This window comes from Apaloderma vittatum, unplaced genomic scaffold (genome assembly GCF_000703405.1).
Source record: "Apaloderma vittatum isolate BGI_N311 unplaced genomic scaffold, ASM70340v1 scaffold10104, whole genome shotgun sequence".
Lineage (NCBI taxonomy): Eukaryota > Metazoa > Chordata > Aves > Trogoniformes > Trogonidae > Apaloderma > Apaloderma vittatum.
The window spans coordinates 21,166-47,941 of record NW_009710931.1 but is presented as its reverse complement, the minus strand read 5'-3'; the positions used below and the strand labels follow the sequence as shown (position 1 = coordinate 47,941).

Below are 26,776 nucleotides of genomic sequence, written 5' to 3'. Positions count from 1 at the left end.
GGCTGATTATCTCCTCAGTGTCGCTGGAGTTACCATCTTGATCATTCATATCTCAAGGCTTAACGACTCAATGAGGCTTAAAGACTATAGTTAAATTTCTCCTCTTTGAACTACTGGGCAGTACCCACCTGCAGTGTTTGCACCTCCTGATGCTAACAGGAATGCTGCTGTCACTTCATCCATGGGTTCCCAACCCTGAAGTACCCAGCCTACGCCTGCTGAAGACCCTGGGCTACCTGCAACCACACGCATGTCCCCAGTGTAGCCCCACTGCTACAGTAAAGCACAGCTACTCTGAGACAATTGTGCTAAACCATATTATCACAATAGTTCACAACTGCATGTTCCTTCCCATGCATTTGTTTCCTTTTATTAGCATCATTTCAAGATCATTTTCATGGCTGCAGCAAACAAGGGAGGGTTATAAAGATGACATAATGCCCAAGGGACAGAGCTAATTGCCAATGCTGTTTCTCTATCACCAGACCATCTCGGCTCTCTCCAGCTGCTCTAACAGCTTCACAGACAATGTGCTGATTTGCACCAGCTGAAGAGCAACCATGGACACGGACACACACACACTTTTTCTGTTTCTCTCTCTCTCCCAACTGCTAGTCCCCTAGGCTCATTCAACTCCCAAAATATTTATGACTGCAAACCGTTCTCTTGAGGTAGGACAAGATGCTTTCGACACCACTTCATGTCTTGACAGCAAACACAGTCTTTGCAAAAATGACTACCAATCCAAGGTGCCTTGATCTCCAGTTTGTCTCTGCAAGACACTTTAAAGGCTCCAGCTAAAGGCTGAAGAGGCAATGAGAACTGCACGCTTGGTGTACATTTTTAATACAACAACAAAAGTCAGATCTCTTGCAAGGTATTAAGTGCAGGCATCCAAGATCACTGGAAATTTAAGCTGGCATTTTTAACAAAGCTGAGATCTGCATATCTGCATTTATTTTGTTCCACAGGCCGTTTCTTACTATAGATGAAATGCAATTATGAAATGCAAGGCATGCGTGCTGAAAACCAAACATTAGGCAATCTCTCTGTGGTTTTGTTTGCTTTTTTGAGCGGAGGTAATGAGGGAGAGATGGCTGTTCCTAAACCATTACATTCTGTAAATAATGAAGAGTACATAAAAGGTGGAGTGCATGAAGTTCAATGCCTTACTTTTTCAGCCACTCTGCTATATCTGCTGCAGTAGCACCATAATTCTCAAAGTGGAACAGGAACTTTCCTTTCCTGTTAAAGCAACAAAACAAGGTTTAGTCCTTGCCCTGGAAGATAAGAACATACAATTATAGTTGAGTGTATGATTTCTGAAGTAGTAGCAAAACATAACTGACTCAAAATAGCAGATTGTAGGATATCCCCGGACATTGTATTCTTCCTTTATCCTTTCAAATTCAGCAGAGTAAACATTCATCCCCGCAAGAACCTGAAAAAACAGAACATAATCATATTGATTCTGACAGTACATCAGGAACATTACAACTCTTTTAAAGGAGTTGAATAAAAACAATTAAGCTCTGGGCACATTCTGATTTCATTTGTATTGTTGTAAAACAAAGGGATCTCTGTAAAATGCAGTGAAGTTTTTCTGATTTTGTGCAAGGAGGAGCAAAGCAATATTTCACTCTAGTCCACAGAAGTCGGTTTGTCACCTCATCCTTGCTCTGGAAGTATTTCCATCTCTTTTTATTCACCCAGTAACAGAAATTCCTAAAGGGAATTAACTCAGTTGCATTACCTGTGTTCTTTGTGTACCTGAATTTTAAGCTACAAGTCTAATTTGATTTTTTTTCCTTCTCTTGCAAGTACACGGTTTAGTTCACATCCAAACATTACACAAGAAGTTCCACCTTCCCCTCTCTGGTTCCCACTCTGGCAATGAATTTACAATCTCAGCTGATGTTCAGAAGCTCTAACCAACCAAGTGCTGGCTTTATCCCAGTTCAAAAACACACTTAGTGAACAGCAACGGGAAATCATCATTACTTTGATGTGAAAGTAAAACATGCCCTATTTCCTTGAGCCCAGGAAATACCAGATGGCATTTATAAGCTTTAAATATCTTACCTTACTGGTAGAGTATAATGAGAGTTAAGAATTAACATTTTCCTACAGACATCAAAAGAGTGGCACAGAAGCATAGTAGGTTTTCAGACTAGCGAGCGAAACAAAAAACCTCTCCTTTCCCTTTCCTTCCTCTACCCCCAACCCACCCTCCACATCAAAACTGCTTCACCCCAAACTTCAGGTTCAAGGCTCCTACAACTTATCCTAATTGTTTCAGTTTGACCTGAAAATTTGAAGATGGGACTGATTCTGAGTTTCTCTGGATGTGAAATGCATACAGAGGTCATTCTGCCATCGAACCTTCAACCAGCGAGCTGCTGAGACACCACTTCAGGACTGACTTTGTTTAATGGCATTGATGGCTTAAATTATCTCAGCAGCAAGATCTTAATCCAAACCCCTCCTCTTTCCTGCTCCAAAACTAGGATTTTCTACTTTCAGCTGAAATACCACATCAGAATTTCCAGGTTCCTGACTGCGGCAAACTGCACAGACCAACCAAATGTGCTCAGAGCTAGCATGAAATAAATCTTAAAGCAGAAAATCTTCATTTGAAGGTTAACCTCCTTAAGAAATGTGCTGCAGCATCACTTTGTTTTCCTCCCCTATCATGAGAAAGGATAAAAGAAAGCTGAGAAGAGTACAGACATAGAGTTTATACCGGCTGGCCAAGTCTCTTACTTTGAATCTTCTTTGCTGTTCCGACCATCAGATTGATTTAACTCATATGAGATTCTTTAGACCCAATTCTCCCCTTCCTTCATCCTCTATGTCACCACTTGAGAGGAGGTAAATGCAACAGGATCAAGACACACAAAGTGATTGCTTTATAAAGTGAGAACTTGGTTTGTTAGCTAATTCCTTCAAAGACCTGTCTACCAGATTCCACATTTGCCATGAACTTTCAGAGGATTTCCTAGATCTTAAATGGGTGTTCTTGGCACTCTGCTACAATTTCGCTGGTCCACCCAGACTTGCAGCAATCAAAACAAGTCAATAACTTGGATTCATTCTAGTGTTCATACATCATATGAAATGTAATTAGCCAAAAGCCTATTACTATGGGATTCATTTTTAATGACAAAAGTAACAGCTTCAGCTGGCCTATAAACACAGAGTTATGTAATATCAGGCTGTCGGGGACCATCACAACACACCTACTACCCAAAGCCAAGATATTCCCTCTATACCGAAGCCACTCACGACAGAGTAAATTTAGTTGATTTGCTTTTAGCAAACAACTGAATGACCCAGGCTCAAACTGGAGTCCATTTCATCTTCTAATAGCCACAGCAGACATGAAGATCAGTTTATTCCTTTCACCTCTGCAGTGATGTCTGACATATTTCGACACTTTCCTGATTTTCACAAAGCTACCTACAACCTAAAGCAACTCCGAACCTTTCCTAGCTGGCCAAGTCTTTGGGCTTCTGGCGATTCCTGCTCTACTGTGACTCCTGCCTTGCTTCACAGTTTCCTTGACAGTATCGCTCACTCTAAAATCAGTACCTCACACCACCATATGAAGCCTTCCTAGAGCCAAGCTTAACGAACACATTAAACAAAGACTTACGTTATTTGATATCCATAATAAGCGTAGGAACTTTATGCTTCTGAGGTCTCACATCTTTACCAAAGAACGAAAGCACTTCATGCATACACTCAAGCTGGTCTCTACAGAGTAAAGCATCCTGGCACACTCGTGAAGCCCGTGGGCACTGAGGAGATGCTCAAGTGCTTTCCTGACCAGCAGTTCCTCCCTGTACTGAGGCCATAGCACATCAGTGAAAGTCATTTGCCAGAGGCCACCGTACCCAAAAATTACAGAAATCTCTTGTGCCAAGGACAGAATAAGCCATCCTCTTCTGACACAGTGTTCCTTCTTTCCTCTGTGCTGGGTGTAATGGAACTGCAAGATCTAAGCTGAATGTAACATGGAAAACGTCGCCCCGCTTTCCTCTCAGTAAATGTACTGGGACAAGAAACCACCAGTCTCAAGAGAACACAGCAACCAGCTACAGTTCACCTTTTCATTTTTACAGCCTATTAAACAGGCAATACTGTACTTCATTTCCCTGCTATATAATAGCAATAATCGCTTTTGAGCCTGGCACATCCTGACAGCTAATGGCAGGTCAGATTAAAAGGTCAAACCTTCAGCTCATCCAAACCAAACATAAACTTTCCAGTAAAACCTGATCTAGAGGTCAGCATCACTCTAAGGCAACCCATGGATAACTTATGATGGGTACAGCACAGTTAACTTTAGAAATTGCAAACTGTGTACATATCCCATTCAGGAAGCGAATTAGGTCAAATTTAGACAAACAGACCGATCTTTGTGAGAGACATAACCAGACTTTCCTCTGAACTGAGCCTGCACTAAAAACACTCCAGTGCAAAAAGCAGCCCCAATCAGAGCTGCATTAAGCACAGGCACTGCCACTCTCAGAGCTGTACCACAGCCCTGTCACTCAGTTATGCAGGATTAGCCCGGATCTACAGAAACCATTTCCAAGTTAGGAAGGAAATAATCAAACTAGAATAGATCTGGAGTTTAAATTCTACAGCCTGAATTTAATAAAGCAAGCTGCACGTGGACAAGGAAGGAGTAACTGCAGGAGAACACAGCGCTCTGCAGCATGCCTACTCCCCAGCACTGCCCCTGTAGGCAACTCTATGTTCCAAATTCTTATCCACCCCATACCTCGCAACATGCCCCTTGTGCAAGATAGGGGTGCCTTCTCAAAACCACAGCACACGTTCCACCAAGGGGAGATGGCATTAGAGTGCTGCCTGGCTAGACAAAAAAAACCCAACAAACCCACACTCTTGAAAATATCTTCAAGGGTTGTACCGTGTCCTAAATAAATCTGAACAACTCCCACTCACTTCAGCCCTAAGCAAACAAGGATTTAGAGAATACACTTCTGAAAAACAACTAGTTGGGAGACCATGGGGGAGTGTGACAGCACTTGGTGCTTATGAGCAGCAACGGCCAGAGCTGCCCTAGCGATGAACTGCAGTGCTTCATCTTTTCCTCATCACATGCCACCTCTCCCGAGGAAACCTCTATGCTCGATAGACCCAACAGGTAGGATCAAACCAAATCCAGCAATAGCCATGAAACAACAATCTTATTTCTTTGTCAATCATGTATTATTGGCATCACATACATTAATCACATTATAAAACCTTGACTGGAAAAGTGCTTTTGACTTGCTTAGAGATCGATACACCGTGTTAGTACAAACAGGTAACTAAATTACTGTGACTGCTGTTGATGGATTTTATCAGAGTCAAAACTTACTTTCATCTTAATTTGCTATGAATGCTAACTTTGTTGACAGCTATAGCAAAACTGCAAGGTTTTATTAATGCTTAAGCTTAGTGGCTAGGAGGATGATCAGTAGCTAATACGGGGAAATCTCCCTCCCATGACACTGTGATTCTCCACTAAAAAAGTGGATTAATTATTACTATAAGGGCATCCATCCCTGACCCTGCTATGACACATCAGGCCAAAAAGCTGATCAAACCCATTCTGGCAAAAATGTCTTTACCAAAAAAAACTCAAAAGGACTACAGAGGCTAAACATAAACCTACATAGCGTCAGAGCCTGTTTTTCCATGGCAAGAATTACAGTGCATCTAAAGGGCACATGACTTAACACCTCAAACTCCAAAGTTTTAAAAAAAAGAATAAAACCCAAAACAGAATCCTCAAGGCATGTGGAACAGAGACATTTATTTCTTGCTTAAAAAATTTCCTATTTCAATAAATATTTGTGGGTTTAAACACTAAAAAAAAGTGTTACAAGGATTTTTAAAATAAATCTTATCTTCTCACTTACATATTTACCCTTCAGTTCGGTGGCTGCCTGCTGATAAGATGGCATCATTCTCTTACAAACACCACACCCTGATAAAAAAAGAATTGTGTAAGTAAATATGTCGACAACTCTATTCAGCCTGTTCTACAGGATTGACGTTCCAAAGCATACAAAACAAGTTTTTATATTAAAAAAATGCAAACAAAAATTCTTTACTTGTTTCACTAAATAATTATTAGACTGTTAGTTTCTAAGGATGTTATTTCTTGCTACATGCTGATATTTTTGCATGTTTTTCATGTTATTTTCATAGTTTCACATTTTCTCATATTTTCATACTTATTTCTCATCCCAGTTTTGGAAAGAGTAACACCATCTTATATTCCTTAGGCTCTGAGCCTAGAGAGGGAAACACAGGATGAAACTCATACATCAAAAGTCAATGAAAGACGTCACGCCTGTGAACTCGAACAAAAAGCTTTGTGCATTTTTGGTCTTTAAACAACAGGGGAAGGTACTTCGGATTCACCGCAGTTTAACAAGTCATTGCAATTAATTTGAGAAGCATGTCCTAAACACATTAAACAGACATCAGAAGTAAAACAGTGCTCTGTTAATTGAGGAGACATAACTCAGAAGAAGCAACAGCCCTGGTAAGATACAATAAGTTTATGTGCTGAGGACAAGACAAACGGCAAGTGAGGAAGATCGCCAGTGTATAGTTGGAGCACACTAAGAGCTGTTCAGTGATGCTGTAGAGTGCTAAGCAGATTCCCAGTAAATCACCTGGTAGGCAGCAGGTTTCACCCCTGCCAAGTAAAATATGTGCATGCACATGGGAAGGGACAGGACTGCAGACAGCCTGAAAGAAAGGAAGCTGTGGCCAAGCACTTGGGACATTTGTGGAAACTCTTGGGTCATTTGTGGAAACTCTTGGGTCCACCACAGTACAGTAGTCAACATTTTTGTTCCAATGAAGAGACAAAGAGATTCTGCAGCCACCAGTTTAGGATCACATCCTAAATGTGAAAAGAATGTCCTTTACCCAGAGAAAAGAGAGCTCCTTTGTGCAGCCTCTCCACTTTGGAACTTTCTGCTCAAATTGCCAGTGAGCTTGTTAGATTAGTAGTGCTCAAAATGACCATTTCTTGGTGGGCACAAACCACTTATTAGACGCCCACCAAGGTCTTGCAGCTTCATCCAAACCACAGGACAGACATCAGAAGATAAAGGTTGTTAATACCATCTTCAGGTTCCTCTGTTTCTTCTCTCTTCAGCAGCCTCAGGCCCTGAGCATCCTCAGCTATCAATCTCCATCTCTTCCCCTCTTCAACCTCTTACTGTTCACTCTCCCTTCTGGAGCACAGGCACACGCCAGCCTCCTCCGTTACCAAGCCATCCCCTCTATCATCCTTCCAGTCACAGCTCTGCTGCTGCCTCAAAATTAGTGCTCCCAAACCCACTTCAGTACGACCTCTCCTGCCCACACTTTTCTGGGTCGTACTCCTCAGGACACCGTCAAGTCACATATATCCCTGTACAGCCAACAAAGGGTAACCTTGAAAAACCTATCTTCCTCTGCTCTTCCTTCCTGTACTTTGTCTCAAAAGGGGAGGCTTGATTAAACACATATTAGTTTTTCCACTAGTTAACATCTTCATTTTTAAAGCCCTGTGTTTCAATGATGTTATAAACAGCTCCCTTTTGTTGCCAAATCCAGGCCACCTCCTGCAGGAGTCTTCTTTGACAGTTAACTACAAATAAATCTGAATGCCCATAAGGATACCTAATTTTTCATATTTAGTGCTGTCTGACCTCATAATATAGGTCTGAAAGTAAAGTGAATGGTCTCCTAATGGTAGGTAATATCTTCTAAGGAAAATGGGCCTTTGCTCTGAGTCATTTTACTCAGACCAAGCATTCCTGAAATATTAAAGAAACTACCTTTAAGTTTGCAGTCACTTTCATCTCCCTCTGCACCAGTACATAACGAAAGAGCCTAATCCCTATGAATCTGCCACAATGAATCTAAAGCCCGTGCTTTCAACAAAGCAGAGAAATAGCGCGGCTGTCTTCCCCATAGCTTCCCAGACAAAGCCTCTGATGTCTTCTTGTGCAAAAGACCTCCCTCAGACACTCCCCCTTACAAGTAAAGAAAAGCAGTATTTCCTTTAGTGACCAGCCTTGATTTGCTGCTCCCAGTTATGAAAGGTAACACCTGTATGTAACCAGTAACTTCAGCTGCCCAAAGTCAGTATTTTAATGCAACTGCTGGATGTATTCTGTCTCCAGTAACAGTAATAAGAAAAAAATAAATTGGACAAGAACCAAGTCAGAAGGTCTGGCGTGTTAAATAAAAGATGAGGGAGTTAAGAATTGTGAAATCAGAGGGGAGAAAAAAAAACCCTTACAAGTAGACTTCCTTCACAGCAGTTTAGAAAGCAGCAAAAGTATTACAGCACTGAAGACTAGCAGGTGTTTTGCCACTTCAAAAGAAGAGAAACTGGAAAGAGGAGGGTTTCTGGGGGAATGGTTCAAAGAGAACGAAGGGTTAGATAAGGCACATTTCAGGAGGAGACTCAGTTGTGGAAAACAATTATTCATGATACAAGTAAACTGTGAAAGCAATCTGCAGCTGAACTCCCCCCGAAAAGGCGATTTACAGGCACAGCAGGTGTATCATCTCCCACAGATGCTAAGGCAGCAGCAGCGACTGGAAACGACCACTCACCATGTCAGGCCACGCAGGACCATCCTCCTGCAGAGCCTGAAGGCACGGAGTGCAACTAATTTAACTAAAGGAAAAAAAACATTCCCTTAGTGATGCATCAAACTAAGTCCTAGGCAATTCTGGCCATCTCAGTAGTACTCAGATAAGAGGAAAAAGGTAGAAGGGTGTTTCAAGCAGTAATTACAACAGCAAATACACTGAGAAACACCAGATAATGCTGCCATGGCACAGAGAGAATCAGCCAGCAAATTGCTACTGGAGCCTAACATCAATTTACCTATCAGGGCAGTGCTGGGAGGCTTTTCTAGCTTAGGTCAAACATTCATTCCTTACAGCTCCCCTGCTTTGCATCTGAGCATCAACTCCAGTGCAACACTACCTTGTTTTGAAGAGCTGGAAAGCCTCTCATACACCAGTCACCAGGAAACACACACACAAAAAAAGCAGTTCTAAATTTGCAAAATTAAGAAAAAAGCAGTCATTACAATGAGAAAAATAGCAGAAATACAAGTTCAAGGTCACAAAAGAAATTCAATTACTCCAATGAGTTCTTCTCTTTCCTTCCTGTCCCCCAAATGAAACCCCACACACACTCAAGTTACTCCTGCCAATGTGGAGGCCTCCTAGATGGAGCAGGAAAGACATTCCTGCTTTTTTTGTTCCCTCTGCCTGCACTTTGGAAGGACAAATGCATCGTTTTTTTCCAACTCCATGGTATCCTCTGGAGATCTTTTACTTGTGTGGAACCAGCTTGTCTTACACTATGGCCCAAACTGCAAAGTAAAAAGCATGTGCAATATCATCTGCACTTACAGCTCTGTACAGGCTGGAGAGCTAGACACTCTCAGACAGATGTATGAACACTTATGCACTCAGCACACAGCGCTTCTGTCTTGTACAACACAAATCTAGAAAGGTCAACGAGCAAAAAAATTGTGGAAAGCAGCTGTTTAAAAGAACAATGAGCAAGAGTCATCATTACAAGAGAAAGAAACAAGATTAGGATATAAACAATGGACAACTACAGGAAAACTGAGGATAAACAGGCAGAAGACCACAAGGAGCTGTGTGATAAAAGTGGGACATGATGTCATTAGCGAAGCACAGGTGAGGCTTCTAGTCGGACATGTCTCAGTGAAGAAGGGAGAAACATGTGACAGGACATTCTGGGTTACTTACATGGGGCATAGAACATCATCAGAAGGGGTTTGTCTTCCTTCTTCAGAAGCCTTCTCAATTCCTAGTGAATAAATCAAAGAAAATTTAAAGAGACCTACACCCACAAGCACCTCTTATTATCTGTGTGACAACTTTAAATTAAAGTTAACATAGGTATTCATAGAATATAGGCTCATTTATCTGAGGGAAGAGAGGTCATCTTTCCTAATAGTCAAGAGGTGAGTTTCTTCTCCTTGCTCAATTTTAACTTGAAAGAAGATGGCAAAAATGTATTATAGATTTGAGTATCTGATAAATATCGTAGACCAGTATCTTCACTGTTGAGATGTGGAAGCTGCATGGCTTGATTTATTCTCACTGCAGAATCTCTAACTGTAAAAACTTTTTCTTCCCTGACGCATCCAAAAAGCCATACTCTAATTCAAAAAGTCAGACTCAATAATCAACAAAACATGTTCAGTTTCCACACTATGAAACCTTGTCAAAGCTATAAGAAGCCATGAGAAAGGCTTTTTCAGTACCAGCATGATAGAGAAACCAGATGAAGTTTTAAAATTGAATGCAACCCATGGAAGGCTTGAGAGTACAGAGAGCGAACATTAAAAATTAATCTTCCTACAAAAACTGAACATCAAAATAACTGTTTCTAATATTAAAAGTGAAAGCTAGAAAATTGAAAAGGCCCTTTATGAAATACCAGCTAGAGTCCAATCAATTAAAGTTTTAAAAATCTATAGACTAGAAAACTAATACAAAAGACCAAGTTGATTATATTAGAGAATATGAGTAGCTCTGTGCTGGCACTGCCTTTTTAAGGTAGTTTCACTGCATTTGCTGCTTTCCCAGGCAATACCAAGAGGACAGTTACTATACAAGGCTAAATCACTCACGATCTAGATCCTGTTCCTTCCTGCTCCAGACTTCCGGAGACTTTCTCAGGCATAGAAGGGAACCCAAGGTTTAATGACAACCTGCAGTTCCAAGAGCAGCGTTTTGCCTCCAACTTTCAACCTGTGGTGACCGCACCTTGCAAACTTGCGTAGCTGGCAGACTAATCACGATCACGCGTAGGAGGGAGGAAGGCAGGAAGCAGGAGACTTTACATTTACCATAATCCACAAACTTTATCATGAGACTCAAAACAGCTTAGGTGCTTTAAATTTCCATTCCAAGGAAAGGAATTTTTTCACTAAGAGTTAACAGAAACATATAAACTCTTCCCCTATATTTATAAAACATACAGAACATCTATCCAGCTAATGTACCTTTTCACTGTCAACATGCACAACATCTTTGGCTTCGGGATCTTCCTCCCACAGTGGAGCACCTTCTGGATCCTTGAGAAAGGCCACCAGAGACTGTAATAAACAGGGAAAAAAAAATTTTAAACCAAAATTAATGGAAACCACGAGACATCCAATGTCAAATCCATGCTGTCAGGGAAACCCCATGCAATTAGTGCCTTTCCTTTTTTGCTCATACAATCATCTGCTCTAATGCAGAGGAACACAGATCTCTTCTTGTAGAACCAAGTGATATATGGGCATGTACCTTCCTCATAACTGATATCCCAACTTACCAGTTCCTATTTCCACTATAAAAACAGGGAAAACAGTGTGCAATTTCATCAGCACACAAACAGGAGCTTCAAGGATCCTTCAGAGAGCTCTTTCAACAGTACTACATCTGCAATACTTCCACAGTTACCCCCTGTCTTAGCAGGAAAGATTTCTCTTTATGGAGAGGCCAGGTTCGCATGCCCTTCACCATCTAAGTAACTTCTGAATCCAATAGGACTACTTGGGGGACACATTGATACTCACTGTGAGCAAAAGCAGTGAACTCCACATTTAAAGATCAAACTGCTTACTGAGTCAAAGAAAGAGTAATCCACCAATAGTTCCCTCTATGACCCATCTACCTAGAAACTGCACTCAATGCATCTCTAAGTAGGAGTGTTAAGAAGCGAACGTGACAAGAGAAGTGGGACGTACAAGATCCTGTGAATCTGCAGCTTCCATATTAAACAAGCTGAGTACACATGCGTGCATGTTGTATAACTGCTTTACCAGACTGACATGCAAACAACAGTCCTTTTCAGCAGAGCACAGATATTCTATCATAAGGAAATACTCTCTGATGGTTCTGATTTCAGTCTAAGCCTGAGGGAAACTCCAGCCCTCTGAAGTCAATGAGATGCTTTCCACAGATTCCAACAGTCACAATTGCCCCCATTTCCAGATGTATGTGGAAGCACAGGCTTGATCACCATTACCCACAGATTTCTGTGCTCTAGGAAACACAATACTTGGTATTCTGTGTCCATTCACCATTCAGATTGACCCCATTTCTTTCTCTGTGGCATTGTTTGTAGAAACGTGTTCACTTCCAGACAGGCTCTCTTCCGGACCAGTAATGTAGCGAGGTCCCTCAGGAGCTTCCCTCAACGTAAGAGCGAATGGATGACACTGTCACAACACTAAGTGAACTTACTTGGAGCTGGAGCAAAGAAAATGGTCATTAAAGCCTTTTTCAGCACATAGGATATTCTGCCAAAGCAGCTTATGACTGAAGAGCAGAGCTGAGTATATATTAATAGAAGCCAAGAATATTCATCTAAAAGCCAAGGTTTCTACTGCACCTTCTCAAGAGGAGGTTGGCAGCTCACCTGGTGACACACACCACTGAAACAGTCCAAGACACTTTTGCCACCTCTCTGCCTTTGGTAGGGCTGCTCTGGTACAATATCCCAACAGCTTATCAACAAAGAGTGGAGTTCAGCTCATTTTCCTGATTCTCAGTTGATACTGCAAGACCCGGGAGGATTTGGAGCTTACGGCAGGATCCATTTATTGCATTTATGTTTCTGTCTACTTGAACAGCTAATATTGAAGAGATTTGTCTTACCACAAGCGGCAGCATATACGAGTCACTAGACAGCAAGCAAAGCACTTAGTGTACACAGTAAGAGGACCTAAGGGGTGAGGTAGTAGCATTGGGACCACAAGCACTTGAAGAACAAATTTAATAACACATTAGCAGATAAAGAAACTAGCTAGAAAAAAAAACAACCAACCAAACAAACAAACCCAGCAACTTATAATGGAGTTACAGTTTTAAAAAGCTCTAAAACTAGAGTCATAAGCATCTCAAATGATGCCATAAGAAGACTTAATAATCATAGAATCACAGAGTTTGGAGAACACCCTTAAGACCATCAAGTCAAACTGTTAACCTAGCAATGTCAGGTCCACCACTAAACCATGTCCCTAAGCACCACATCTACACATCTTTTAAATACTTCCAGGGATGGTTACACAATCACTTCCCTGGGCAGCCTGTTCCAGTGCTTAACAACTCTTTCAGCGAAGAAGTTTTTCCTAATGTCCAATTCAAATCTCCCCTGGCACAACTTGAGGCCATTTTCTTGTTCTATCACTTGCCACATGGGAGAAGAGACCAACATCAACCTCACTACAACCTCGTTTCACGTAGTTGTAGAGTAATAAGGTCTCCATTGAACTTCCCTTTCTGCAGGCTAAACAACCCCAGTTCCCTCAGTTGTCCCTCATAAGACTTGTTCTCTAGATCCTTCATCAGCTTTGTTGCCCTTCTTTGGATGTGCTCCAGCAATATGGGGAAAGAAGAGGGCAAAAGAGCAAAGACGTTCTACATTTAGGAAAGCTACACCAAGTTCTGCTCACTGTCAGTCTGCACAGACCACAATTATACACGGGAGAGGACGAGAGAGGGGACAACATTTTAAACAGCTAACGAGTGCAATTGACTGCTAGTTTCAAGAATCCCTGCATGCCAAGTTCAGTCATGTAGAAACATATGTGGTTAGAGGATGGGGGATTAAAGCGATTTAATTCATCCAGCCTCTCCCTCTCAGCCAAGACAGAAAAAATTAGATGTGTAATGTCTTCTGGCAGGAGCCAGCAGTCCACTGCCTTGCACTCATTACTCCACTTGGTGAAGAGAACTTCCTGCGTGCCTTTAAATAGGAAAGAACACCACCCACACCTGCCCCAAATCGAAAAAAGCACAGCACTCTCTAATCACAGAAAAGCAGTGGTCCTCCAGCTGCCAGGGTAGAGACCGGAGCAAGGTTCAGCACACAGCCACCCCCACGCTGAAGAATCAGCTCTGTCATGCCGTGACATGGTCGGGATCCACTCTGACCCTGTGGCACGAACAGAGCCATGCTGGGCTGTAACCCACTGCCCGAACCCCTATGACAGGTTTGAGCATTAAACATGGCTTCAGAAGAATACAGGACACAGCTTCATCCAGCCCATGTTGCTAGAAGCAAGCAAGCTTTAATAGCACAATAGCTGGCCATCACATATGGACCTAGATTTTAACCTGAAAAAAAATTAAAATATATTTACAGAAACACATCCCTATACTCTTCACTCCTTTGAAGTACAATGCAGCAGGGATGCTAATAAAAAATTTCCCTTGATTTCACACACACACTCCTTAAAACAGCAAACTTGAAAAGGATTCAGAGTTTAGAGCAGGACCAATTTATTGGGTTAGTCTATTCCCTCTGCTAGTACTGAGCAGATTTGTACTTTAATGAGTTTTCTCAATTTTAGCAGGAGAGTAAAACTCTTCCTGTACTTCATCTTCCAAGAAAAGGCTTCATCATGTAATAAACACAGCCTGAATATTGGCCTTATGGCACTACAGAGGATTAGGACATGGTGGGGCTAAAACAATGTATGAACAGACTTATCAGTTAAGATCAACAACTGATCTAAGCTTAGGTGTCTTAGCAGCTGACTACAGGTACTATACTAGTACTTACAGAGCATACTTATTTTTTGCCAGAAATTGAGAGCATATAACAGTGTAAGTTTATGGACTCTGCACCAGCTGTTGTACTTGGACCTCTATGCTTGCTAACTGTCAATGGATCTATCCTTTATGACTAGCTTAAACAGTTTAAAGACTCCTAAGTTCTTGGCCTTCACAACATATAGCTACAAGCTCCGCAACCATTTTTTGGTGTTTTTTTTTAAGACATTGCAGTTGTTTCAAACCAGCCATCCCAAATCACCACTGCTTGCACTCCAAGTTTGGAGAAAAAAAGATAATCATGGCCTTTTTTCCAGGTGCCCAGTTATACAAATATCTACTGTAATGTCCTCCAGTTATCCTCTTTTTTCCAAGCCCAACAATCTTCACGTAACCACTCAAACCATCTGTGCTTCTGATCATCCTCACTGCCCTTTTTACTTGAAGGGGCAACCAGAATCCTATAGAAGACACAAGATGAAGGAATCCAATGGACTCAGATGGCAGAATTAACATTTCCTCTTCCATACTCTGTTCCTTTCCTAACCATTTGACTCTTAAACACTGTAAGCACAGAGCCAATATTTTCAAGCCCACAGCTGTCCTGAGTGGTAATTCAAACCCCATTACAATAGTCTGCATTACTCCAGCATAGCTGGAGCTGAGTCCTTTTGCTTCCTTTCATGCTCACTACCTGAGAAGTTCCTACTTTCATCTTGACAAGCCACTTTGTATTGTGAGAACCTAAGTTCTTCTGTAAAGAGCTGGAAATATTTTCTTAAAACTATTCAAATAATTTTGCATCCCCAAACTTTATTACCTTGCAGTTCACCTCCCTTTACCAGATACCCCAAACAGCTCAGATCCTAACACAGGTCTCAGCAGCAGAAGGTTCTGAATGCTAACCAGCTTCTTTCCCCACTGTGAACACTGAGCTATCTTTTATTCCTCATTTTTCTACCAGTAAACCCACAAGGGCATTTCTGCTAATTACATAAGGATTTACTTACTTTAAGAAATGAAAAGCTTTTCTTAAAAACCCAAGTACACTATCAGCTGGATCAGTCATAGCTAAGAAACTGCTGATTACTTCAGAAGAATTCTTCTACAGTTCTTCAGAGCTGTGTCCATCGTTCCCCAAAATGTCATACATATATTAATATGTCTAGTGGATGCCTGGAAAGAAAATTCAAGTTTTATTGCCACAAGCTTGCGGAACGATGTGAAACCAATCCTTTAATCTCCCTGTTCTTCAGTGTGTCCACCTGTCCGTAAAATGAGTATGATACCCTACGTAATTGTGTTGCTCTGCTGCTCGCTCGTTGTAAGGTATGGGAGATCCCTGACAAACACAAAGAAAGGTCACTGCCTCAACAGAAGAAAACAGAGAGAAGCAGTAGTACAGATGGAGGAATATGAAGATATTCAGGTGGCTGTGAACAGCAGAACAAGTAAATGCTGCCCAACTCTGATGCACTGTCCAACCTGTAAATCACCAGCAGTTGGTTTCACAGGGGCAGTTAAATTAAGAAAGATTAACGCTCCTAGAGCAAGGGAGCTTCAAAATCCCTCTTCTACCCACACAGGAATCCCACATCCCTGACTATGAGATGCTGGTTCAGTCTCCCTAACAGGCAGGGCAAAAGGGAACAGGGAAACACTCATCACAGAACAGGAACTAAGGGCATAAAGGGTATAGTTCCCGTCGTGCTATGACTGCCTCTCAGTCCAACACTCCCTCGGACTCTGCAGGTGCTCTTCAGTTGATCTGATCCACAAGGGAGAGCGACAGCACTAATTCCTGGTTGCAGCACTTTATGGAGAGCAGGGAAGAGATATCATGCATTGTTCAAAACACCCGAATTCAGGCAACTAACAAGTCTCTGTCACCCCAACACCCACAATGAGGAAAAAAAAAAAATCACCAGGTGCATTTCCTCATGAAGTACAGAAAGAGCTTCAGGCAGTTGCTGAGTAAACTGGGTATGTAACATTGCCCTTCCTAGTGCCAGGAAGGTTTGTACTGCAGGAGACAGGAAGATACACAATCCTACTCTCCACCTCAGGCAAATCCTGCATGACAACCCTGAGGAGAGGCTGAATGGGTGATTCAAGCCAGGGCATGCTTCCAAGACAGTCCCCCCATGAGCTACCCCTCAACAACTCTGGCTTTAAAAGGAAGGTCCAGAACAAGCACACTGGGGTATAGCCCTTCCGTCAGACTCAGGTTCATGTCGCATCATACACAGGCTTCCTTCCATTCCAGGCCAAAACCCTGAACAAGCCAGAAAGGGGAAGTAAATGCAATGATGTCAATCCTCGGGTGGTGTCATCAAGCCTCCACAAGAGCAACACTGGCGTAAGAACCTGGGTGTGCTAGAGGAGGAAGAGAAATGGGAACTGGGCATCAGAGCTGGACAGAAGTAATTTCTGGAAGCCAGGGCTGCAATCTCAAACGAGGCTACTGCCAGTGCTTCATCAGAGCTTCGCAGAGGGAGGCTGCACACTTTCAGCCTGCTTACTGTGCTTTTAGTCCACCATTTCCACAATCATCAAGATCCACATATTCATTTCATGTTTCATGTTGTCTTCTTTCCATTGCCCTCACAGAACATGGCTTTCTGTTGCTTTGTGTCAAGGTTTGCAGGAGAAGGAAGGTCATTTTATCTCTGGTCCACTCAGGACACATCCATTGGAACTCTGGTTCCATAATCTGATAAAAGGTAAGGACAGCCAAGTTTTCTTGTAAGTTTATAAACATACAACCTAAAAACCTCAGAGAACTCCTTATCAAAATGCAGTATCAACTAATACTTTTAGTTACACTGCCACACCTTGTAAGCAAAATAAAAAAAGCAATCCCTATTCGTTACCAGTCTGAAAGTTAACTCACAATTTACATCACAGTTTAACATAGGTTCAATCGTTTTAATAACACACAGTTTTCCTGGATGTCTGATTGGCAGACACACACATACACAAAAACCTTGAGGTCATTCCAACAGCTGTTTATGAAGATAAATCCCCTCCCTTTTATACCTTCAGCATGAAAAAGTACCAACACCTGCTTTTAATCCACAAACATCTCTTCCCCCATGTCTAGCAAGATGAAGACAATAATAATGAAATATTTAAATTTACCTTCACTGTGACTGCTCTGTTATATTCAGTATGAAATGCACCGTCCCTGTTGAACAAGGAGTGAGGAATAGTGTTAACTTACAGCAATGTAGCTGGAAATCACACAGCTGCTCTTTCTCACTTCTCACTAACCAGAATAACATTATCCTGCTAAAGCCACAGAATTAAGTAGAACTTACAGTGCAGTAATTTGGGAGGGGGGGGAAGCATAAGGAAAAAGGAAGGGTGCAAAAAAGTGTAGAGTAAACAGGTTAATAGTAAATAATTTCCTCCCTGACACTTTAGCAAGAATATTTACTAAAGCACGATCTTTGGAGCTGGAGATGCAGCTGCTCCCTGTCTCATGCTTAACAGTACTCCCACGTCTATTATTTCCAGGAAGAAAATCTCTTGCTATGTCACTACGCTTGCCTTTCTCCCCTTTCTTTATGAAGTACTATCTCAAGTCAGAAAAGTAAGCACAGGGAAGTGAAGTGATTTGCCCAAGGCACAAGCCAGCAGGCACGTGACAGAGAAAGTAAGAGAGCTCATCTCAGGCATCAGCCCTGTGCATTTAGTCCACTGGACATCTCTCCCAGGTCCTGCTCGTGCTTTTAGTGTACTCTATTCAAGAGTAGAATAAATTTCTCTCAACTTCTGTCACAACATATGCTTGCAAACTGAAGAAATAGCAATCAATTTCACATGTCAAAGGATTAAAAAATAAGAAGCCTTCATGCTGCAGCAGTATGGAACTGCAAGGAGAACAAACGGTCCGAACAGGGGCATCAACAGTTAGAAATTACAAATCCTTGCCCAGCACTCACTTGTAATGGAGTAATTCCACTCCTTTCTCCTTTGAATTAGGATCTACTTTCACCTTCTTGCATAACTTGCGGCTCTCAGTATCACTGCAAAAAACACATATCGAAAAAAAATCGTTACAAGAAAGGAAACTAAATGCATTCAGTTCTGAAAACTCACTGTTGTGCTTCCTCATCAGCAATTAGATGCAACTAACAGTAATTTGGAAGCTGTTCAGCTAAGTTTGTGGGGCGAGCATTATGGAAGTTGCATTTACCAGTTAATTTCTCTGTGTGCTTGGTCAGGACACAGTGAACTGTGTTAAAACCACATTCCAAAGCCAGGCCCTAACCAGTACAAAAGCATCCCATTCTAGCATGTCTGAGCACCTCTGCAGACCTTCTGTCCACATTACTGCTAGGGTGATGGCCAAAGAGCACTGCTGTGAAAAGATTCAAAGAGAAAGAGCAGGTCAGCTTTTACACCTGATAGAAGATAATCCCAAACCAAAAAGAAACATCGTCACGGTATCTCCAAGCCCAGATCACAATTTTGGAGCCCCAAGTCCAGCAATCCCATTCACTCTAGGCATGAGGGATGTGTCCTGGAGCCACAGAGGGCAAGTGGAGGTAAAGATCATTTGCCACAACTCCTGAAGAAGGATGCATGCAGCAGGTGGGTTTCAAACTGAACAAGAATTCATCACCAGATTAGGCTGAGTTGAAGAAGAGAGAAGGGTCCTAGGCAAAAACCACATACACATTTGCTCAGGTGAGCAGGTAAAGCACCTTCATGGCCTAACTGCTGTCCTAAACAAAGCAGAATTGAAGCTATAATTATACTTCAAGCTGAAGGGAATATGAAATCAATTGAAAAACCGGGGAGAAGAGTGAACCAGTACAACTACAAAGAAAAGAAGATCATCCACATTGACAAGACCATTCTCTGCGCTGACAAACAGCAAGATTATAAAGCTTGGAAACTTGTTCCCAGCAGAGCATAACTTGTACCTTTTACACAGATAAATCAATTTAGAAAATGAAAACACTGAAAACCCATCAAGTTTAAACTGATTAGAGATACATTAGAAACAACGAGATGCAAGGGCCTCACCAAATTAAGTGCTGCTGCCAGCATTGTTGCTAATTCTCCCAGTGTTCTCCAGCTGCCTTTCTGCAAACGTGTGGTACAAACACAAGTTCACGGGTACTGCAGAGGTGATAACTTCCCAAATACTTATTGTAGATGGAAATGAGGAGGGGTGTGCATGCACCCAAATCAGAATATTATGATGAAGACAGAAATGAGCATTTGAAAGAACTGACAAAGGGTACAGCTACCTCACTGGGAACGAACACCCGTAATCCGAACTGTACAGAAAGAAGTATGTTTATCTGGAGAGGCTTGCTGTATTCATGCCAGTTCTGCATTTTCAGATCACAGTCAAAGCCAGCCACCAGTAAACCAGTAAAAGCTTATTTGCTTCTCCAGGAGACTGGAGATCTGCGCCTGAGGAAACTGCATTTTCCTCTTGTCCACGGCATCTTTGTTTTCCCCAGACTGCAGTGGAAAGTGGAGTTAAAACAATCATCTCTTCATTGAATAATGTGAACATGTCTCCTTGTAACAAAACTAGATTACAAAACAAATCACCTGGATTTGGAGTTTTGCTGAAATGCTGATTTGCCACATCAAGTTTGTACCAAAAGTCTGCAACAACACTAGACACGTCGTATCTTCTCTCACCTGCAGCCCTCCAACAGTCCTGGAGGCTAAACCTAAGCTACTCAAAGCTCAAAGAATCTCAGGAGGAGGCACCAGTTTCAGATCATCCTCCCATCTTACCTCAGACTGGTCTAGAGGCACAGAGAAGCCCTTGTGCCCCTGCTAGGGCTGACTGCCAGTTAAGTCAGCTGGCACTACAGTCAATATTTATTTGTAAATACTCTTCCAGACACTCCCAAGCATTTCCAGGATACATGTGTATTTGATGGCATCTCAGCTTTGCCAAGACAAATGTTAGGTGAACAAGTGTAATGCTGAAATCTACCTCCAACAATAGGTTCTGTCAAGCCCCAAGATGTGCACACAATTGCTCTGGTATGAACAAAGGATCAAAATGCATATCAAGACAACTCTGTTGCCAGTTCTGCCATCAGTTTGGTGCAACTTCAAACCATGCAAGGAAAAAAAAAAGTTTAATTTTTCCTCATATGTCATTTAGATAAGATTCAGATACTCATCTTAGAAAAGTTCAGCAAGGTTTATAGCGGAAAAATGCTACCAAATGTTTTTACTGAGATGTACCCATGAGCAAGCAAAGCAGCTAGCAACTCCTACCACTCCAACTCCTACCAACTCATCTTCTGTTTGCACGAGTTTCTATTAAAAAAAGATAAGAACAGTTGTTTCACTGGAAGGAAGCAGGCTCTAAGCCTGCCCTGCCTTCAGGATTGCTCCGCTGCAGAGATTCACATAGCTGCCTGAATGCACATCCATTACCAGAGAGCAGAGCAGTAGTTTACTCCGCTACGTCTCTTACCATCCAGCGGGCTGCACTGGGAGTTTAGTTTGTTTACGCAAGATATCTGCACTGATGCAAGGGAAGGAAGAGGAGCAAATTCCCAAAATAGGAAGTATCTAAATATATATCAGTAATTTTTTCATGCATCAGTGCAGATTTTTGCACATGCCAGACCCACCAGCTCAGATGCTATACTAATGACTCTTCAGAATAAAACAGGAAGGGAAACATACAGAAATACTAGAGATGGACCCATTCTGCTTTTCCTTCTGCTTTCACTTGCAGAGAGACAAAAATAACCTGCAAAGAGCAACTTGCTCCGATATCATTTGGTAATGACCGTTATCCTTAATAAGAGTAAATATCAACACAGAGGCAGTCTCTGCTCTGAGATATGTCTCTTTTGGATCTCAGCCAACAGCCTTTCTCTGAAGATGAGCTCCTCAACTCTCACATGAGAGAGGGTAATTAGGACTCCAGTTCTTGCAATTTAATTATACCACTTGAAGAGGCAGCGTAAGAGTTGATAACTAAGAAAAAAAAAAAGAAAGAAGAAAAAACAACAACAACAAATCTAACCAGCACTGTAGCATCGAGGCACTCCAGGCAAGGTACCAAGCTCAGGAAACACCAGTTTGAGTATGAGGTCAGTAACGTGCCCCCAGCAGCCATCCTTGGCTGCCTTGTGCCATTTCTGTACAGAGCAATTCAAACCTTCAAAGGTCCCTGCTGTGTTACTGCTGAAGGGAGCCCTGCTTTGCCTGCAGGCAGGCCTACAAATCATTCAGCTCTATTTCCATGGAGAATCATCCAAAACCATGAACCTTTCTGCAGTACCGTAAAGGACCTAACCAGCAGCTCTCTATGTGATAATAAGGTCAAAACCTTAAGTGGCATGATGGCACAGCTTCCTCCCACTCACTCAGTCACGTTCTCCACACTCCCCCTTCTCCTGAAACCAAACCAGCGCTCCAAAATGCTCCTTTGCTGCAGAAGTGAAGATGTGTGGCAGCTTGTTAAAAAGGACAATAAACCAAAAGATCCAAGTTGACCTAACTAAGTAGGAAGTCTAAATAACAAAGACAGCATGCACCATAGGAATGCTTCACCTCTTTCCACTCACATCCCCACGTCCTCTGCTGGGAGACACTTCTGGCGTTTGGGGTTACGACGGAGCTGGCAGAAAGCCCACCTGGAGCACTCCCTGTAAACCTCTGGGGTCCCTTGTCAGCATTAGCATGCATGAATAAACACTTTGCACAACCAGATAGCTGTTACTGGGGCAGGAGGAAGGCCCTGAGGGGCTTAAAGGAGATCTGGCCTCCTTTGGCTCCCCACCAGTGAGGCCAGAACCTGAAGGGGACCTGCTCCATAGGGGAATGCCTGTAGCACCTCAGGATGCTCTGCCTATGCAGGGCTGCCCACAGGCCTGGGAGCTCATGGTCATTAGGATGGAGAAGCAATGAGAGATACTGATGGCAGTCCCCAGTGGCAGAAGCAACCCAGAGAACGGCTTTTGCAGTGACGCATCAAGGTCATTTGGAGAGAGAACGAACAGAGGACAAAGCTAGACAGGAAGAACACAAAGTAAGATCCAGGAGTTTGGCAGCAGTAAATCCATAGTGGCTTGTAAAAATAAATCAAGTCCAAGCTGGATGGATCCTGAGTAAGAAATGGTGCATGGGTGATGGTAGTGCAAAACACCCTCCTTGGAGCAAACTCCAGTGTTGTCCTGGAAGGTCCTGAAAGCAGCAGGCTAAGACTGAACATCTTCAGCACCATCCTTTCTCACGAGCACAAATACTATTTTCTGCAGTTCCCTCATTATTTCCCTTATCACATAATGCTACCCACTGGCTTCTCATCAAGAAGGAAAAACAGTCCTACAACCACAATAGCCTCTGGGGAGGAAGGATCTGGAATGACTGTCAAATCCCCTCTTAGGAAACAACAAAAAGACACCATCCAAAAAAACGTCACATCTCCAGCTGTCAACATCACAGCAGTGTATGTACGTGCTTGTGTGGTTTCATCACTTCAACACCACAATGCTGGCATCTAACACTTTGCGATGCAGACTGGACCCAGCTTTCTATTTCATCCATACCTACAGTGATTCCAGGCACAAGAGAAATAAATAATAAAAACATGGATAGAACTAATTTAAGTACCCAGGTCAGTAAATCTGCCTGCACAAAAACTGCCTCACTCCTCTATCAGCATATCGTATAACCACAAGTGAACCACAGACCTCACAATCTGTAAACAGATTTTATCTCTTCTATCTGTACATCTCTCCATCTGAAACAGGGTTCAGCAACCCACATAAGTTAAGTTCAGCAGTCTCTTACAGCACAGTTGTGCCTGTAGATCCTAAAACAACAGAGGCCCTACAGCGGCTGCACAGGCAGTGTCCCAGTCCCAACAGCTGGAAGAGACAAGACTGAGGAGGTAAGGAGGATGAACAGGCTTTGAGAGAGGGGTGATATGGCCAAGCAGAAATGAGTCTGTCTACAAAGCAAGTCTCCTGACACTGGAAAATGGTTGGGAAGGTACCAAAACTGTCAGCTTCTTACCAGCACGCTCTCTGATTATTGTCTCTGTTGATTCATAGAATCAATCATAGGAGAGTTTTGGCTGGAAGAGACCTCAAGACCATCGAGTCCAACCTTTTTCTAGCCCTACCAACACCACTAAACCATGTGCTTCAACACAACATCTACCTGTCTCTTAAACACCTCCAGGGATGGCAACTCAATCACCTCCCTGGGCAGCCTGTTCCAATGCCTGACAACCCTCTCAGTAAAGAAATTCTTCCTAACATCCAACCTGAACCTCCCCTGGTGCAACTGAAGGCCATTATTCACTGCTTTCATTCATTTACGTTATGGTGAAAACCATCATATAGGGAACAACTCCAGTTATAACCTCTTGGAAGTGCAACTGCAGTTTCAGACCAGCCCTCAGAAGCGAACTATCAAACAGGGCTTCCCAGCCCCATGTGCAGCCTCTGCAATGCCCTCTGGCTACCTTCCACAGAATACCCTCTCCAGACAACAGACTGATGAACATCCTGAGAAAGCATGGAGTTGAGATCCTGCCAACCAACTAATTGAGCTTGTGACCCAAAAAAAAAAAAAAGCAGCAAAACAGGCATCAATGCCAGAAATTTCCTCAAGCCACCTAAAAATAAAAACCACATTTGCACTTGCAAACCTAATCTGAAAGAGGAAGTCATTAACAGTCGGTTGTAGTTATAATGTGCTCCTACAAGGTTTTGAAATCAAAAATGCAATTCATTAGCCCTTGTTGAGGACAACATAGGATTTTGACTACGCTCCTTGCAGTCATCAGCCCCATCCTCCAACAAGGACTGTGTGATCCATTGACACTAGAGCAGTTTGTGCACTTTGCTGACCAAGCAACAACAGACGGACCCCCTGCAAAACTCTCCTCCTCTCAGACTGTGGGTGCTGCCTTCCCGTCCTCACTTCTCCCTCCCAGCCCAGGGCTGCAGCTGCCACAAGGACCGCTGGTGGCAGCATGTCACATTTATAAGGCTCCTCATATTTGCTAATGATCTCAGACCTTTCTGTATCACTCTCCTGAGGCAGATCTGAAATCAGAGAAGGAAAAAAAAAAAAAAAAGAAAAAAGAAAAATATCACTTCTCGAACCATCAGCCTACCTTCTAAGAGCACTTCTCCAAAGAGGTGTGCTAAGCAGACACCGGATGGTAATGGCTTATATCTACTCGAACAGAAAGCCCATATGCAGCTCTCCGCACAGAGAGGCACTTTGATCCTAGGACTGAGGTTTAAGAACCTGCAGACACCAAGAAGAACAGGACCCAGGAGAGACAGACACAGCAGTAATCAGCACAGGAAGCTTAAAACATAAGGTTTGTCTTTGAAAACAAGGTAATGTTTTGCCACCCTTTTAGGTTCCTAATGGAAATTATCTTATAAAAGTAGTAATAACGGCAACAGGTTTCCACAGCACAGAACAAATAAACCGCTCAAACAATGTGGCAGATTAAAAGCTTGAATCTTTTAAGGGATGGGGGAAGCACGAAAACCAAAACCAGGAAATGTGCTGCTGGAAAGAATTACAGACTACAATTAGTAGACTGACAGGAGATAGTCTCACCTGAATTTAGAGCCTGAATTTTCCCCCTAGAACACAGCAAAAAGCCTCCCTGTGACCCACGAGGCAAACGCAGCCTTCTGCTCCAAACACTCCCCTGGAACGTGCCCAGACTGCAAACAGAATAACCCATGTGCTGCAGAGACCCAGCACTGCTCATCACCCAATACAAATGACACCCTGTGCCCATTAGTCAATTAGAGAGACCAAGAATCTATACGAATGAGATTAAAAAGAAGTATTTTCTGAAAATAAAAGCCGTAAGATTAATGCTCACTGCAAGCAAAAGCGAGACAAAAAGCAGAAAGAAATCCGAGACAAAAAGGTAAGAGGTATAGTCAAGCAAAAACAATTAAGGGAAGAAATAAGCTCCAGCCCTGCCGAAAGTCAAGAAGTTAAAATGAATGGTACTTTCCATGGAAATGTAAATTAGCAAGAGGCACTCAGCAGCCCACATACCTGCACAGAAATAAGGTGAACACACTCACAGGAACTACCAAAGCCTTTGCAGAACTTCTAGAAACATCAAACACTCAAACTCTCTTTGCCAGGCAGCGGCTTTCCTCATGAGGCTTACCCAGACCTCCTCTAACTCACACAACCTGGTATGCGTGAACACTGTCCTAACCTGGGACACAAGACAACTATCTCTCCGTCTTGGAGCTCACACTCACCTAAGGTCTCTCCAAAAGCAGGTTTTGAATGTATCCCGCTCTGGCAGGGGGGCTGGACTAGATGATCTTCTGAGGTCCCTTCCAATCCCCAACATTCTGTGATTCTGTATCGCCCGTGGGCACACAGATGCTGCAGTGCATTGTACTGTTCCCTTGGCACCTATTTTATGACCTTTAGCTGCACCGTGGGCCAGGAGACGATGCTAGAGAATGTTTTAAATGAAGTAATAAATGCAGGAATATGGTAACTTTACATTAAATCTTAGCTTGCTTACTCTTCATTTTAGTCTGAAAAGCAGCAACGTTGAAGATCACAGTTAATGAGCAATTTTAGGCAAAATCCAAGGAATACACACAGTTAGGATGAAACCGAGACCTGATGCCAGGCTCATACACCCAAGGACTACAGTGGGTTTTAGTTAAATGCTCTGCATTTCTGAATTAATGCAATACACTAGGCTAAATGGGTTTATGTTAGGAACTTCAAAATTATTTACTTTTTTTTCTCCAGACTGGCATAGCACTTCCTGCATGGTCACTCTTACAGGAAAATAAGAGGGCTTTAACGTGAATTAGCATTAACCATGCAGACAGGTTATGACAGAGACAGGAGAAAAGCACTGGAAAAAAAAAAATCTATACTGCAAATGTACAGTTTCCCCATATAAATCCCTGCCCATGACAGGGAGGTTGGATTAAATGATCTCTAAGGTCCCTTCTAGCCGAGGCCATTCTATGACATACCCCTCCTTCTATGATATGACCACACTGTCAGTACAACTACACTTGCAAAGTGCTCCTGATGGACACCTGGCTTTCGTGCCCAGGACCAGCTGCACGCAGAGCCCCGGCTACCTCCCCCAACCCGCCCCCTCACC

The 26,776-nt window shown here is 42.6% G+C and overlaps 1 protein-coding gene across 1 annotated transcript in view; it reads right to left on the bottom strand.

Annotated features, from left to right (window-relative positions):
* Positions 1 to 1,173: 1,173 nt before the first annotated feature.
* The window catches only part of LOC104272458 (protein disulfide-isomerase A5-like), a gene marked incomplete at both ends in the record, with an annotated part of 35,249 nt that continues 9,646 nt past the window's right edge, over positions 1,174 to 26,776 (bottom strand). Inside the window, 7 exons of the mRNA XM_009867455.1 lie at positions 1,174 to 1,245; positions 1,350 to 1,441; positions 5,937 to 6,004; positions 9,826 to 9,886; positions 11,091 to 11,183; positions 17,773 to 17,818; positions 18,579 to 18,662. Of these exons, the coding sequence (XP_009865757.1) occupies positions 1,174 to 1,245; positions 1,350 to 1,441; positions 5,937 to 6,004; positions 9,826 to 9,886; positions 11,091 to 11,183; positions 17,773 to 17,818; positions 18,579 to 18,662 (516 nt within the window). The remainder of the gene's footprint in view (positions 1,246 to 1,349; positions 1,442 to 5,936; positions 6,005 to 9,825; positions 9,887 to 11,090; positions 11,184 to 17,772; positions 17,819 to 18,578; positions 18,663 to 26,776) is intronic.